At 54.7% G+C, this 16,733-nt stretch overlaps 1 protein-coding gene across 2 annotated transcripts in view; it reads right to left on the bottom strand.

The window, feature by feature from the left end:
• The window catches only part of FBXL18 (F-box and leucine rich repeat protein 18), a 36,798-nt gene extending 23,838 nt beyond the window's left edge, over positions 1 to 12,960 (bottom strand). The window contains exons 1-3 of one of the 2 annotated variants that reach the window (XM_024763517.1): positions 12,832 to 12,960; positions 6,806 to 7,021; positions 2,047 to 3,590 (exon numbers count right to left, since the gene is read on the bottom strand). In XM_024763517.1, the coding sequence (XP_024619285.1) occupies positions 2,047 to 3,590; positions 6,806 to 7,021; positions 12,832 to 12,849 (1,778 nt within the window). In that variant the 5' untranslated portion in view covers positions 12,850 to 12,960. The remainder of the gene's footprint in view (positions 1 to 2,046; positions 3,591 to 6,805; positions 7,022 to 12,831) is intronic. The other variant, XM_024763518.1, reaches the window with a different exon arrangement.
• Between the last annotated feature and the right edge of the window lie 3,773 nt (positions 12,961 to 16,733).

Genomic DNA, 16,733 nt, shown 5'->3' with positions numbered 1-16,733 from the left:
GATCCAGAAATACTCTGGCTCTGAGTTTAGTTAAATTAGAACTCAAATGCTCCCTCAGGCTCCCCGAACTAAGGGACATTCAATTCCTGATCACGAGAATCCAACAGGGTAACTGGACAGCAGACCTGGTGGTTTTTCGTCTGTTGGATGTATTTTGTGGTCCACCTGCAGCTTCAAGTTACGCATGGCCCACTGACCACTCACTTCACAACTGTCCTTCTGGAAAGGCCACTGATGTGACAGTGAAGGCACAGGAGGGGACAAGGTGGGAGGAGGCACTGGATGGAGATGAACCAGTGAAAAGGGAGGGAGCTGAGAGCGATCTGGGCAAGAGGGGCAGCATCGTCTGAGATGGCAGCCAGGCTCACCCTGTGAAGGGCGAGGGGCAGGGGCTGCGGCCAGGGCCCCTCCCCACTCACTCACAGGTGGCGCCCCGCCCCACAGGGCAGGAGGGGGCCAAGCCACGTGGAAGGCCAGGCTTGGACCCCGGGCCGCAGCCCTCACGCTGGCAGGGACTGGGCAGGGGGCCCGCAGCGTGTGTTGCCCTGGGGTCGGCAGGCAGCCTGACAGAGAAGCTCTGGGAGGCTCCAGGGCCGGGGCAGCAAAGCTCCACCTCAAATCCGGTTCATTTCCTGCCTTCTACGGGGAGAGTGGAGGTCCGAAAAGGACACGCTTGTCTCCATTTTGTGTGGCTCCGGGGCCCAGGTCGAGCACTGGACTTCGATGACCCGGGCGGACCTCAGCTCCTCCCTCAGGCGTCCGCTGCCTCTCCATGAAGCAGGAACGATGAAGGGCCTAGTGAGGAGATCAAGCTAGACAGCGCCACAGAGCCCCCAGCCTGGTGCCCGGCCCGCAGCGAAGACACACAGTGAGTGCTCACTGGTGCGGCGATGACGACACGCGCGCATCCCCGTGGCCCGATGACGCCCTCACCCGGCTGCCCCACCAGCTCCAGCCTCATGGAGAACAAGCCCAGCGGCCACTCCCTCCCCCACCCAAAGCCCTCGCAGAGCTGAGGCCTGAGGCCACCACGACGTTTAGGAAACTGCAGTTTTTCAAGATCAGATCTGTAGACATTTTCAGATCCGGCTCAGGTTAACAAAGGCTGGCCCTCTAAATGCTGGGCCCTCACGAGAACAGCCTTCACTCTACAGCATGAGTTGCCGGGGATCATTCCGCGTCGGGGCCCAGGAAATCGCCAGTGGCCCTCCAACAACTGCCTGGGTGGGGGAAGCCCTGCCGAGGTCCGTGGGTCCCACCAGCCCACACTCTCCAGGGACGGCCCCTCAGCTCAGCCCGGCCGGCCTGCTCCGGGCACCGCCTTCTGAGCCCGCCTCTCCATCTCCCCTCCCCCAGCCTGGCCCCTCCAGTCCAGGTGGGAGGCCAGAGGGACGTCTCCAAACTGGAACCCAGACCCCTCCCTCTGCGGGCTGAAGTCCTTCAGCACCTTCACCTCACCTGACGCCCCCGTGCCCCCGATCAGAATCCTCTGGCCTCAGAGCACGCTGCTTGTTTGTAAGCCTCGGGGGCTTCTACACACGCTGCCTTCTTTCCCGGAAAGCCTTGCGCCTGCATCTCCTGGCTAACCCCGACTCATCCTTCAAGACTCGCAAAGCTAGGCTCCACTCCCGGCCCCCCACTTACCAGCTCCGTCATCTGGCAAGAACTGCGTCCACCTCGTGGGACGGGCACGAGGATTAATAAGATCACATACGCAGCAGCGTCCTAGAGCCCAGGCACTGAAACAGCCACAGGCAACGAGGACGACGTGCCAGGCTCGGGCGGCACTGCCTCCTGCACACCCTCCCTGGGCGCCGCCAACGGCCGCTTCCCGAGCCCCCGCGCCCCCTGAGCCCCACCACTGCGCACAGTCCCTCGTCAGCACCCCCCCAAGACTCTCAGCCCCTGGAGGACAGGCCTGCACCCCACTCGCCTCAGCAGGTGCGCAGCGGGTAGGCCAACATCTGCCGAGCAGAAGGCCGTGCGCCCCTAAGGCCTCCCCACAGGGCCGGCAGAGGCCACGGCGGGGTGGCCGGGTGCCCTCACCTGAGGTCCTTCAGCCGCTTGCAGTGCTTCAGCATGTCCGCGAGGGCGGAAGTGTAGGCCACCTTGCCCATCGTGCCCAGGTGGGCCAGGGACAGGGACTGGAGCTGCTGGCACTGGACGCCGATGCTGACCAGCCCGGAGCCTGTCAGGATGCTGGGCAGCTGGGCCAGCGTCAGGTGCCTCAGGAAGGCCAGCTGGCCGATGGCGGCCACCTCCGAGTCCCCCACGCTCTGTGCCCGGCCGCAGGGGGGGAGCGAGTTGCGGATGGCGGGCTCGTTGCGCGGCATGGCAGACGAGAAGTTGGACCCAATCAGCTCGAGACGGTCCAGGAAGGGCACGCTCTTCAGCAGCGACCAGAACACAGAGGACGGCAGGGGGCCCGCCTGCCCGGAGAAAGGGTCGGGGCCGGACGGCACGCCGATGCGGACCTTCTTGCCAAAGCCGCGGGGCACAGCGTGCGTGGCAGGCTGGACGGGCGCGCGGTCAGCCCGTGGCGCCGAGTCAGCGACGGCGCAGACGGGCAGTGACAGGGAGCGCAGGTGGCAGAGCCGTGCCAGCAGCTGGCACAGGTGCCGGCCGGGGCCCTCGGGGCTGTGGTGGTGGGCAGCCGAGAGGTTGAGGTGTCTCAGGTTGCCGCAGGCTGCCACCAGCGTCTCCAGGATGCCACTATCGATGTCGTCCTCTGCCTTGCGCAGCAGGGAGTCGGGCGCCAGGCAGTGCGCACAGCCGCTGAGGTTCAGGCCAGCCAGGCTCCGGAGGTCCCTGCCGCCATCGATGACGCGCCGGATCAGGTGGCCGCCGGACAGGGCACAGCGGCTGAAGCTGAAGTAGAAGGGGCTGCTGAACTTCATGTGCTGGAGGAGGGCCGAGCCGTTGAGCCAGGACTTGGGCAGCTGCAGTGCGTCCAGCGCCACGTTACGGGCCATGGACTCCAGGAGGTTCTTGGTGGCCCCGCTCTCAGCAAAGCTGCCGGGCACGGAGATGAGGAAGGCGTGCAGGTTCTCGGGCGTGCGGTCGCTGAGCACAGCCAGGTAAAGGCGCACCACCTCCTGGTTGATGTAGCCGGGGGCCAGGCGGGCGTAGAAGACGCGCAGGTGCTGATAGCGTGGCACGTTGCTCTGGCCCACCATGAGCTGGCCCGAGAGCACGGCGCCCTCGCGCGTGCGGTCCAGGATCTCGAAGTACAGCAGCAGCTTCTCGAGGCTGGTGCAGCAGGGCACCACGCCGTACGAGGGCGTGTACAGCGTCTGCTTGAGCTCCCGCACACGGCTCAGCGTGGCCTTGCACTCACCGCTCAGCTGGCTGGCGTCGAAGCCGGGGCTCACGTCAATGGCCAGGGAGCGCAGGCGCTGCAGGGCCGACAGAACCTTGGAGAGGCGCAGGGAGGTCAGGTGGCAGCCCGAGAGGTTCACCTTCACCAGGCCGCGGCAGCGGGCCACGTGCTCCACCGTGCTGCCCGACAGCCAGTAGCAGCCGGCCATGCTGAGCTGCTGGATCTCCCAGCCAATCTCCGTCACCAGCTGCTTCACCTTGTCCTCGCTGGCCTGTGGGTGGGCGGGGCGGGGAGAGAGGGGCTGCAGGCACCGGCGTCTCCTCCACCCTCGCCCCCCAGACCGCGCTCTCCACCGTGACAGTCAGGGAGCCGCGGGGGGCACGGCAGAGGCCCCACTCCAGCTGAGGAGGGGCAATGAGGGCAGGGCTGGCGCCTCGCCCCGCCCCCAACCCCCGCATGCTTACCTTCCACCGACAGTCAGGAGCCTCAGCCAGGCGGGAATGGAAAATGGGGCAGCCCCTGTGGAAAAGTCTGGTGGCTCCTCCAAAAGCTAAACAGAGTTACCACGTGACCCACAATTCCACAGCCAGGTGTACACCAAAGGGGACTGAAAGCGGGGACTCAGACTCCTGCACACCCATGTCCACGGAGAACCGTTCACAACAACCGGAAGGTGGCAACAACCCAGCCGTCCATCAACGGATGAACAGGTAAAGGCAATGGGGTCCATCCATGCAGTGGAATTCTACTCGGCATGGAGAGGAGTGAGATCCTGACGCTGCTACAGCATGAGTGAACCTTGAGGACATGATGCCCAAAGAAGCCAGTCGTAAAGATCACATGTTGTATGATCCACTTATATGAAAGATCCAGAACAGGCAAAACCAGAAAGAGAAAGTAGAATAGAGGTCACCAGAAGCCTGGGCAAAGGGGACATGGGAGCTATTGCTTAATAGCTCCAGAGTTTCTGTTTAAGGCGATGAGAAAGTTTTGGAAAGAGTGATGATGGTTGCATAACACTGTGAATGTACTTAGGGCTAACGAAATGGTACACTTAAAAGTAGCCTGTGCTCCGCAACAAGAGAAGCCACTGCAATGAGAAGCCCGCACACAGCAACGAAGACCTAACATATCCAAAAAAAAAAAACGTGGTTAGGATGGGAAGTTTCACGTTAGGTGGGGTTTTTTGAAATCACATAGTGGAATCACACCCTGGAAGCGTTCTTTCGCTGTCACTTTCCTTTACGTCACATGCACTTTCATATCATTAAATGTTCCTCAAAAACCTGGCCTGGACGGCCTAGGCAGCCACAGTATGTCCAGTAGGGGCCCAGTGGCCACCAAGGGCTTCGGACAACACGGCATCCATGTACGTAAGGCTTGTGCACGTGTTCACTTCTCTACAGCAAACGTACACACACAGAACTGTGCAGACGAAGGACACACGTTCTAAACGCTCCAGACAGACTGTGCGCCTGCCCTTCCTCTACAGTAAAGGACCCTCGTGGGCAGGAAGCCTGACCTCAGTGCTTTGGGGAGTAAGTTCAGCTCTCCATCAGGGAGGAGCACGGTGCTCTCACAGAAAGAGACTGAGCTCTAAGGGACCTCATTCTGGGTTTCAAAGGCATCACTGCCCAGCCAGCAACAGCAGGAGGAGCCCCTCCAAGTCCCCTAAAATTTGAGTCAAGGGCAAGGCCTCTGTTTATCTTTAAAATAGGTCATCAACTGATTTTCCAGGTTGCAGGCAATTCGGCGAGGACAGGAGAATCTTCTCAGTAAGCGGTGGTGGGAGGCGTGAATAGCTGTGTGCAGAACAGTGAGCCTCACCCTGACCTCACGGCATGTGTGGAGATGAACACAAAAGGATCACAGACCTGCCGTAAGAGCTAAACCTATAAACTTCTATAAGACAACATAGAGGGTGCTGGGAATACTGGACAGCCACAGGCAAAAGAATGAAACTGGACCACTATCTACACCATACACCAAAATTAACCCAAAATGGATTAAACACCTGAACGTAAGACCAGGGACCATAAAGCTCCTAGAAGAAAATATAAGTAGTAATAAGCTCCTTGACATCAGTCTTAGTGATGATTTTTTGAAATCTGACACCAAAAACAATAGAAGCAAAAAGAAACAAGAGGAACTACATCACCTGAGCAGTTTCTGCACAGCAGAGGGAACGAGCAACAAAATGAAAGGCAGCCTATTAAATGGGACAAGATCTTGCAAATCATATATCTGATAAGGGGTTAATATCCGAAATATACAGAGAACTCATACAACTCAATAGCAAAGAAACACCCCTATTAAAAAAATAGATAAGGGGCTTCCCTGGTGGTGCAGTGGTTAGGAGACTTCCCTGGTGGCGCAGCGGTTAGGAATCCACCTGCCAGTGCAGAGGACACGGGTTCGAGCCCTGGTCTGGGAGATCCCACATGCCACGGAGCAACTAAGCCCGCAAGCCACAACTATTAGCCTACGTGCCACAATTACTGAAGACCACGCGCCTAGAGCCTGTGCTCCGCAACAAGAGAAGCCTGTGCACCGCAATGAAGAGTAGCCCCTGCTCACCGCAACTAGAGAAAAGCCCGCGTGCAGCAACAAAGACCCAACACAGCCAAAAAAATAAATTAAGATTTTCTAAAAAGTTAAAAAGAAGAAAGAAGACAACGTAGGAGAAAATCTTCATGACCTCAGGCTTCACAAAGATTTCTTCAACGGAATACAAAAAGCATGAACTCAAAAATTCAATAAATTGGACCTCACCAAAATTAAAAACTTACGCTCTTCAAAAGACACTATTAATCAAAATGAAACGGCAAGCCACAGACTATAAGAGAAAATATTCACAACACATCCCACAAAGAACTTGTACCAGAATATATATGGAACTCCCAAAACTCACTAAGAAAAAGACAGACAATAATGAATGGGCAAAAGCCTTGCACAGACACTTCTGAGAAGATGTACAAATGGCCCACGCACCTGAAGAAAGCATAATCGACAGCATCCTCCACCAGAGAATACAAGTTAAAACTACAATGAGATACCACCTCCCATGCATCACAATGGCTAAACTGAAAAGACTGACACCACCAAGTGTTGACGAGGATACAGAGCAACCAGAACTCCCGGATGCCGCTGGTGGGGAGAGGTGGTGCCTCCAACTGTGCTTAACTCCACAGGAAAGCCCAACACTGACAGTGGGCCCGCACGTCCACTCCTGGGTACCTATCTACCAGGAAGTCAGTCTCCCTCCTGGCCCAGTGCCAAGGCGCAAGACCCTTCCAGAAGAGCGCCTGCTCTACCTGTGCTCTGGCCCAGATGGCACACTACCTGCACTTTTGGGCCCCTGACTTTTGCCGTATCATCCCTGCAAGTGCCCCACCACTGCCAGGCTGTGCGGGGCCTCAGTCGGGCACCTCGGTCGTTCCCCATCTCTGCCCCCGGCATGCCAAGCGCCACCCCCAAGCCCCTCACCTCATAGTCCTTCTGCAGCAGCACCGTGTGGGTGAGGCTCTTGTCCAGGCACAGCGCTGCGAGCTTCCGGCAGGTGCGCCGGACGTTCAGAATCAAGTCTATGCTGGGGACGTGGCTCAGGATGTGCAGGAGGATCTCATCCGAGAAGCCCAGGAGGTGGGCACCATCTGCCACCGCGGCCGCTGCAGGGGGCGCATCGCTGGCGCTGGATGTGTCCTGAAAACAAGGGGCATCAACTTCCATGGGATCCCCCAGGGTGGCCCTCAGGCAAGGGAAGCCTTCACCACAGTCCGTGGGGAAGAAGAGACTGTTACCAAAAATCTTAACTGCAGATTAAAGAGTCCCCAACATTCTTCGAAAGCCCCTTTCAATCTGCACACCAGGATCGCTCTTCAAAAGTGACAGATTTGAGGGCTTCCCTGGTGGCGCAGTGGTTGAGAGTCCGCCTGCCGATGCAGGGGACGCGGGTTCGTGCCCCGGTCCGGGAAGATCCCACATGCCGCAGAGCAGCTGCGCCCGTGAGCCATGGCCGCTGAGCCTGCGCATCCGGAGCCTGTGCTCCGCAAGGGGAGAGGCCACAACAGTGAGAGGCCCGCGTACCGCAAAAAAAAAAAAAAAAAAAAAGTAACAGATTTGAAATTTAAGAGAGATTTTTCCTACTGAAGGTCTCCAGACAAGTCTGGCAGGTTTCCAACTCAACTCATGACCATCGGCGAGGTTGTCCATTTGTAAAAGCTGCTATTCTGCCCCCACCCTGCTCTGCCCCTAATGGCAGGCAGTATTCTTAAAACATCCTTGCGCCGGTGAATTCCATCAAGAAACAATGATAATTGGTCTTCACCAATAACAACAGTGCCTTCACCTCCCAGGGTTGCTCTGATGGGTAATGAGTTACCATTATGTGTATGATATGTGTATCAGCTCTTCAGGACAGCGCTGGATGCAAATGAGAGAATGAAACTATGAGGCCCTAATAAATAAGAAACGGCACCTACCAGACCAATGACATTTTTAAATCTCAAGATTCATAACAAACAATAGGAACTGCACAACTTCTCTCCACTTATCAGACTTCCTGGTTAGAAATCCACGTTGGGGGCTTCCCTGGTGGCGCAATGGTTGAGAATCTGCCTGCCAGTGCCGGGGACACGGGTTTGAGCCCTGGCCCGGCAAGATTTCACATGCCACGGAGCAACTAAGCCCGTGCACCACAGCTACTGAGCCTGCGCTCTAGAGCCCGCGAGCCACAACTACTGAAGCCCCCGCACCTAGAGACTGCGCTCTGCAACAAAAGAAGCCACCACAATAAGAAGCCTGCGCACTGCAACGAAGAGTAGCCCCCGCTCACCGCAACTAGAGGAAGCCCGCGTGCAGCAATGAAGACCCAACACAGCCAAAAATAAAAGAAAAAAAAAAAGAAAGAAATCCATGTTGGTATTTCCAGTAAGATGTCCACTCATCTTATTGTTTCATTCTGCTTTTGCAAATATCTACAGAAGGTTTTCTGCCCTAATGTGGGCTTCCCGTCTTACTGACCAGTGCCTGTACAACCAAGACAAAGAGGGGATAGACCTATGTCAGTGTGCCGTGAAATCCCCAAATCAAGGCCAAAGGAACTGGGATGCTCTAAGAAAAGCCCATGGTGGGCAGGAATCCCTGTATCTTCCCAATACCTCCTGAAGGGCCCCTCCTGCCTTAAACGTCCTCACTGATGGGGTGCCTCTCTGACACTCCCAGGAGGGAGAGTACCCAGAACTATTTCTACTGCCTTTTCCAGTGATTCTGTCTACGAGCCCGGCCTCCTCTGTCCTGCCTCTTTTTCCATACATATTTGCATGGATGGAAGCCTCCAGGCTTGGAAAGCCCTGCTGCTGCCATGGCAACCGTTAAGTCCAGGGAGGAAGGGCCTGTCTGCACACCCCACACAGGCACCAGGGGCTTCCCGGGAGCTATGACTGCGACACCCCTCCAGCCTCTGCATCCGGCCGAGCCCTTGCCAGGACGGGAAAGGTTTCCCCGATTACTGCCCACCCTTTCAACAGCATCGGCCCCTCCCACTCACCCTTCTTCCTGAGAGGCAGTAGCCAGACTTGCCTTCCCTTCCCTCCTTCCTTCCGAAGTGCCCTCAATCCTGTCTCCCTCCTCCCACCTTTACAGGGGCAGAAGGCAGCCATCAGACCCAACTCCATAGCTGCCCTGGGTCACTGTATTCTGGGGTCTAGTGTTTTGAACCATATGTGACTTTCCTGACAAATTTCCCAGACCCAATCATCTGGGAGCATCCCAGACACCTGTTAAAAAATCAGATTCCCAGGCCACATCCTAGACCTAGGGACTCTATCTCCTGAGAGAGAGGCTGGGACCAGGGGCAATCCTTATCAGGCAAGCTTGGTATACACGGCTCCTGGGCACAAGTGGGAAGAGCTGGGCCTGAATTCCACCGAGCAGCCTGAGGCTGACCCCTTCTGATGCCCAATTCGCAGATTTATCAAAGTAAGAACGCCACTGCAGAGCAAAGAGAACACGGGGCAAGACACTCCCAGAAACTCCAGCATCATATCATTTCCAGTTACAGTATGGAATACTGAATTTCTCTCAAAACCACCTAGAAATCACATGAATTAAAAAAAACAAAACAAAACAGGTGAGCTGCAGCTTCCTCCGTCCAGTCTCAGCACCCCCGACGCGATCGCCTTCTCCACATGCTGTGCCCCAGTGCTGTCCTTAGGCCAGCACCCCCTGTCCTGGGACAGGCGTTCAGGGCAGCAGGCCTGGACGAGAGGAGCAGCCGCCCGGGCAGCAGGTCAGATTGGTTCCCCACCCCCCACCCCACCCCTGGTCTCCCGACGGCCAAGCCTGGGAGGCCCAGTCATGCTGGGTTTGCAACAGTTGAGTCTTTTCCCTGGAATGGAGGCTTCATTTCTAAGTCCGTGTACCTTCCCCCAGGAAAGGCAGCCAATTCTGCAGAGGTAACAGCAAATAGGGGGCCGCCACCAGAAGGGAGGGAGGAGGCCTCCGAGCTTCTTCACCTCCGAGCGGGGGTGTGTGAGTAGCCCCCGCTCACCACAACTAGAGAAAGCCAGTGCACAGCAACAAAGACACAATACAGCCAAAAATAAATAAATCAAATAATAATACATTTTTTTAAAAAAGAAATAGAAAAAAATGGGCAATAAGTACATACAGGGAAGTTCATTACAACATCCTTTTGCAAGTGTGTGGAATTTTACATTTTCCTTTTTTATTTTTTGCAGTACGCGGGCCTCTCACTGTTGTGGCCTCTCCCGTTCTGGAGCACAGGTTCCGGACGCGTAGGCCCAGCGGCCATGGCCCACGGGCCCAGCCGCTCCGCGGCACGTGGGATCCCCCCGGACCGGGGCACGAACCCGCGTCCCCTGCACCAGCAGGCAGACCCTCAACCACCGCACCACCAGGGAAGCCCTACATTTTACTTTTGTTTTTGGTTTTTTTGATCACAGGAGTGACCTGAGGGATGCTTCTCACATTGCCCCTCTTCGTAAGCCTCTGCTTCTCCAGTTGGCATTTTCTGGAATGTCCCCTGTCCCACGGCACTCAGGCCTCCAAGCCTTTCCACAAGCTGCCCCCTCCACCCAACGTGACACCACACAAAAGAAACTGCTACTCTCGGAACTTCAGCTCCAAGGCTCCGTCCCCAGGAAGTCCTTCCAGCATCCCCCAGACACACTCACCTTCTCCTCCACTGCCGCCCCAGCTTACCCTCCCCCCACTCCAGTCTCCAGCCTCATCAGGTGAACTGTACTGGTTTGTTGCTTGCCTGTCTCCTCCCTAGGCCAGGAATGGCTCCTGAACAGGGATCACTTTCTAATGCCCAAGGGAAAGAGCCACTGAACTGGGTGTCAACAAACCACGGCTTCAGAATCATTTGAAGAGCTATTAAAAACGCAGAGCCTGACTCCTCAGAAACTCAGGGAGCAGTCCTAGACATATGCATTTTAAGCCCAGCAAGGACCCTCAAAATCAGACCACCCCATTCTGAAATCAGAGAGTGGGGATGGTGGCACAACCTTGTGAATAGATTTTAAAACCACTGCATTATACACTTTAAAAGTAAACTTTGGGACCTCCCTGGGAGCCCAGTGGTTATGACTTCGTGCTTCCATTCATTGCCAGGGGCGTGGGTTCGATCCCTGGTCAGGGAACTAAGATCCTGCATACCACACGGTGCAGCCAAAAATTTTAAAAAACTGAAAAAAATAAAATAAAATAAAAGTGTAAATTTTATGGTATGTTAACTGTATCTCAGTCAATCAATCAATCAATAATTAGACTGTCCCAGGGACTTCCCTGGTGGCACAGCGGTTAAAAATCCGCCTGCCAATGCAAGGGACATGGGTTCCAGCCCTGGTCTGGGAAGATCCCACATGCCGTGGAGCCACTAAGCCCATGCGCCACAACTACTGAGCCTGCGCTCTAGAGCCCGCGAGTCACACCCACTGAGCCTGTGTGCCACAAGTACTGAAGCCCGCACGCCTAGAGCCCGTGCTCCGCAACAAGAGAAGCCACCACAATGAGAAGCCCACGCACCACAACGAAGAGTAGCCCCCGGTAACCGCAACTAGAGAAAAGGCCACATGCAGTAACAAAGACCAAACACAACCAAAAATTAAAAAATAAATTTATAAAAAATAAAAATTTTTTAAAAATAATTAGACAGTCCCAGAGAAAGGGACCTTGATCATGTCCAGGAGAGAGCATGACTCCCCCTCTCTCCTCTCAAGCCAAAAGACCCTCACGATGGGACAAGAGGCCTCATTGGTCAGGGCCCCGACGTATGATTCAAGGAACAGAGGGGCCTTTGCGCCAGGACCCCGTAAGACCAAGGTGCCAGACAGCACACCGCCCCCCCAAGCACACGCGACTAACGGGAATCTGCTAACACAGCCAGGCTATACCCCCAGGATTCTTCCTGGGGGAGCTGGTACTCTCTGGCCCTTCAATCCTAGTACCAGCGAACAGGTGGGCCCCACACCTTCCCCCTCAATCAAGGGGCCACTTCCGAGCCAAATCCGCTTCCAATGAAGAACAGCTGTCGGCAACCCCAGCCGCCTCCCACGCACTCATGCCGAACCCGCTCCTGCTAGCCGGAGCACGAGCAGGAATACGCTCGACGGTCTGAGTCCCGGACCACAAGTATAAATACAGGTGCACAAACAGGTAGCTGGGAATCAACAAAAGGGAAGACCCTAGTCACTGTCCGGATCCCCCATTTCCTGGTCTACAGAGAAAATACCCTGCACCCCATTACAGGAACTCGGTGGGTTTCTCCGTCGGACCCAGATTTGTGGAGCACTGGGGAAGAAATTCTGGGTGAGTCACAAGTCTCCCAGGTGAAATGGATTTTCCTCCACCACCCCCCAAAGTCACACAAGCAGGCTCAGAGGAAAGTGGGCTGGACTGAAACCGAACGTTCAGCGACACAGGATGGGATGGGATGGGATGGGATGGGAAGGGAAGTGCACAGGGAGGGGGAACGTCAGAGCTCCAAGGGCTGAGCCGAGGCACAGGGGCATGGGAAGAGGACCTGGGAGACCTAGAGGAGCTGGAAACTCTGGGGAAGACGGGAGAGGGGGTGAAGTCTGCCGATCAGGAATGCGGGACCGGCAAACGGATGGAAAACCGAAAGTTGAGAGAGCTTATGCCCTCGGATACAGGATAAGGTGCTAGGGGGCGGGATGGGTCAAGGATGGGGGATGGGGCAAGGGGCAAGTGGCAAGGCCAGAGCAGGGATGGGAAGGACGGGGCGAGGCCAAGGCCAGGGTAGGGGTAGGAAGGACCAAGCCAGGCCGACGTCAGGGTCGGAGTGAGGGCCGCGGCGGCGGTCAGGATGGGAAGCTGAGAGCCAGCCGAGGTCAGGACGGGAAGGATGGAACGGGAAAGGGAGCGAGACGGAAAGGACGCAGGGAAACCGGAGTCGGGGTGGGGAGGACCGAGCGCGACCAAAGCCGCCAGGCAGGGAGGAGAGTAGAGACAGGCGCCTGCCGTACCTCTCCGATGCTGGCCATGTCGAGGGCGGGACGAGCGGCTGCCGCCGGAGCCACAGCTCCGGGGCCTCCCGCCTGGCTGGCCAGGGATGCTCAAAGCCGGCGCGTCAGAGGCTCCACAGAGACCCGGGGCAGGGGGCGGGCCGCTCTCTACTTCCGGCGCCCGCCGATACGCACTTCCGCTATCCCGCGGGCGAGTCCCGCGCGGCCGCCATGTTGGGTGCGGCGCGCAGCCAAGGACCCGGTAGGGCTGGGTAGAGCGCGGGCATCCTGGCACTTGCTCTCCGAAGTCATGTCCCGGTCCTCTGCTCTCTACACGCCCCTTTCCAGCCACACAGGCCCTCTCTTGCCGGCCCAGCACTCTCCTGACTCTAGGCCTTTGCATTTGCCGGTCCCAGTGCCTGCAATGTTCAGAAACCACCTGTCAGAGAGCCGGTCCCTGACCCCCTTGCAGAAAATAGCATCACCCCCTCCCCATCCTCGCAAACACACACCTAACCTAACAAATAACCTTATCCTCTGTTATTTTTCTCCATAACTCTATGCACTATCTGATCTCCTGTACCTTTTTTTTTTTTTTCCTGTCCTCCCCAATAAACTGTAAACGCCCTGTACCTAGAAAGCTCCCTGACATGGGCGCTGAATAAATATTTTCTGGGTAAATTAATGTATGGATGATATGCTCTCACCTGTAAACTTTTGCGTTTATAAATCATTTACTAATAAAAATTTGTGGGGAAGAAAGAACTGGAGGTGAATGCTAGAAGTCAGAAATGAAGATGTTGAGGCTTCCCTGGTAGCGCAGTGATTGGGAATCCGCCTGCCAACGCAGGGAACACGGGCTCTGAGCCCTGGTCCAGGAAGATCGATCCCCCATGCCCGCGGAGCAACTAAGTCCGTGCGCCACAACTACTGAGCCTGCGCTCTAGAGCCCGCGAGCTGCAACTACTGAAGCCCACGTGCCTAGAGCCCGTCCACCTCAATGAGAAGCAGCCCCAGCTCTCCGCAACTGGAGAAAACCCCTGCGCAGCAATGGAGACCCAACACAGCCAAAACTAACTAACTAAATTCATTAAAAAAAAAAAAAAAGAAGATGTTGACTGGGCCATGCTCCCACCAAAGACTCAAGGGAAGAATCCTTCCTTGATTTTTTTTTAATACATTTTTTGAATTTATTTATTTTATTTATTTATTTTTGGCTGTGTTGGGTCTTTGTCGCTGTGCACGGCCTTTCTCTAGTTGCCGTGAGCAGGGGCTACTCTCGTTGCGGTGCACAGGCTTCTCATTGCGGTGACTTCTCTTGTTGCAGAGCAGGGGCCCTAGGCACGTGGGCTTCAGTAGTTGTGGCTCATAGGCTTCAGTAGTTGTGGTGCAAGGGCTCAGTAGTTGTGGCTTGCGGGCTGTAGAGCGCAGGCTCAGCAGTTGGGGTGCACGGGCTTAGTTGCTCCTCAGCATGTAGGGTCTTCCCGGACCAGGGCTCGAACCCGCGTCCCCTGCGTTGGCAGGCAGATTCTTAACCACTGTGCCACCAGGGAAGCCCTCTTCCTTGATTCTTTTAGGTTGTGGAGGTTGCCAGCAATCCTTGGAATTCCTTGGCTTGTGGCCACATACTCCAAGTTCTGCCTCTGGGGCCATCTTCACTTTTTGCATGTGTGTGTATCCTCTCCTCTCCTCTTTTTTTTTTTTTTTTTTTTTGGCCACGCCGCTGGGGCTTATGGGATCTTACTTCCCCAACCAGGGACTGAACCCTGGGCCCCACAGCAGTTAAAGCACTGAGTCCTAACCACTGGACTGCCAGGGAATTCCCGCTCCTCTTCTTATAAAGACACCAGTCATGATGAATTTAAGATCCACCCTAGGCCAGTATGACCTCATCTTAACTAATGACATCTGCAAAGATCTTGTTTCCAAATAAGGTCACATTCTGAGATTCCAGGTGAACCTGAATCTTTGGGGGACACTATTCAACCCAGTACATCCAGCTTCATATCAAACTCTCCCTGGGCCTCATTTCCCTCCCACCTCACCAGGTTGAGCCAGTTTGTATCCAGAGAACTCTGGTGGCTCCAACTGTGGGCAGACCACCATGGGAACAGGCACAGCTCATGGTTAGGTCAAAGGTTAGGAGCCACTTGAGGCAATCACGTGTTAATGGGGTTTCCACTATTTTTTGTTTACTATCAAAACCTCAACAATGAAGCCCAACTCTGACTCAGACAGGCATCTGGGGGTTTCACAGAGGCCCAGGTTCTCCTGACTCCCTGACCCATTCCTTTCCTTCCCCTATAAGCCATAATCAGGTATGTTTCTCATTGTGGCAGTTGTGTTTATTTTCCCTCCCCCACTAGAACAGGGCATGGCTGCAGCAGACCCTTGATCAACATTTGTCAAATCGATTATTGATTAAATGAGATTATGCAGGTGCTGTCCAGCAGAGAGGAGTTATTCAATACACAGAAGCTGTAACCTCTACCACTCTTACTCTTTCTAATGAGGAAGGAGTCTCACATTTCCTGGGCATCCCCAATTCTAAGGAATATTTGAGTTGGAAATCACTGAGCGTGGGGCTGGGGAGTCAGCAACTAAGCCTGTGCGCCACAACTACTGAGCCTGCGCTCTAGAGCCCATGAGCCACAACTACTGAAGCCCGTGTGCCTAGAGCCCATGTTCTGCAGCTAGAAGCCACCGCAATGAGAAGCACGCATACTGCAACGAAGAGCAGCCCCCGCTCACTGCAACTAGAGAAAGCCTGCGAGCAGCAATGAAGACCCAACGCAGCCAAAAATAAGTAAATAAATAAATAAAAATTTTAAAATAATAAAAAATAAATTAATTTTTTAAAAAAGACATGGAGGAAACAAATGCATATTACTGAGTGAAAGAAGCCAATCTGAAAAAGCTACATACTTTATGATCCCAACTACATGACATTCTGGAAAAGGCAAAAATTATGGAGATAATAAAAAGATCAGCGATTGCCAGGACTTAGGGAGACCAGGTCAGGGAGGAATGGGCAGAACACAGAGGATTTTCAGGGCAGTGAAACTGCTCTGTATGATACTGTAATGGTGGATCCCTGTCCAAACCCATATAATGTAAACACCAAGGGTGAACTCCAAGGTAAATTATGGGTGATACCATGTGTCAATGTAGGTTTCATCAGTGGGAACACATGTACCACTCTACTCTGCTCTCAGGCTCTAGTGGGGATGTTGATGGTGGAGGAGGTTATGCAAGCCGGGGATGTATGGGAAATCTCAGTACCTTCCTCTCAATTTTGCTGTGAACCTAAAACTGCTCTAAAAATTAAATTTTATTACTTTTGAAATATGTACACCTGACCTGCTCACTCCTGAAGGCGCTCCCTCTGCCTTTGCCTGTGCTGTTGCCTCTGTCAGGTGGCTCTCAGCCCATCTCTGACTCATTTCTCAACATCCCGTTCACAGAAAACCTTCCCCTCCCCCCACCCAGGTCACTGTTCCATTATTCTCTGTCACCATTCCTCCAAGTATTTCTTGAAGGCATTTATCCCAGTGGATAATTAAGAGCCATCAGTATGAGTTTTTGGTCCACATCTGTCCTCCCACCAGTCCAGTGCCATCCCCTAGAATTTTCTACAAGGTTGAGAATGTTCCATACCTGTGCTGTCCAATGGGCACTTGAAATGTGACTTGTGCAACTGAAGAACCAAATTCTTAATTGTAATTAATATAAATATAAATAGCCACGTGTGGCTCATGGCCCCCTAGGGGACAGTGCAGCAAGAGGGGAAGCCCTGGGAAGCCCCTGGCCGTCCAGTGGTTAGGGCTCCGCGCTTTTACTGCCGAGGGCCCAGATTGGATCCTAGTTGGAGAACTAAAATCCCACAAGCCGTGTGATGCAGTGGGAAAAGAAAAAAAAAAAAA

The sequence above is a fragment of the Neophocaena asiaeorientalis genome, unplaced genomic scaffold, assembly GCF_003031525.2.
Source record: "Neophocaena asiaeorientalis asiaeorientalis breed wild unplaced genomic scaffold, Neophocaena_asiaeorientalis_V1.1 scaffold223, whole genome shotgun sequence".
Lineage (NCBI taxonomy): Eukaryota > Metazoa > Chordata > Mammalia > Artiodactyla > Phocoenidae > Neophocaena > Neophocaena asiaeorientalis.
The sequence above is the reverse complement of the archived record's forward strand: the minus strand, read 5'-3'. Positions and strand labels throughout refer to the sequence as shown.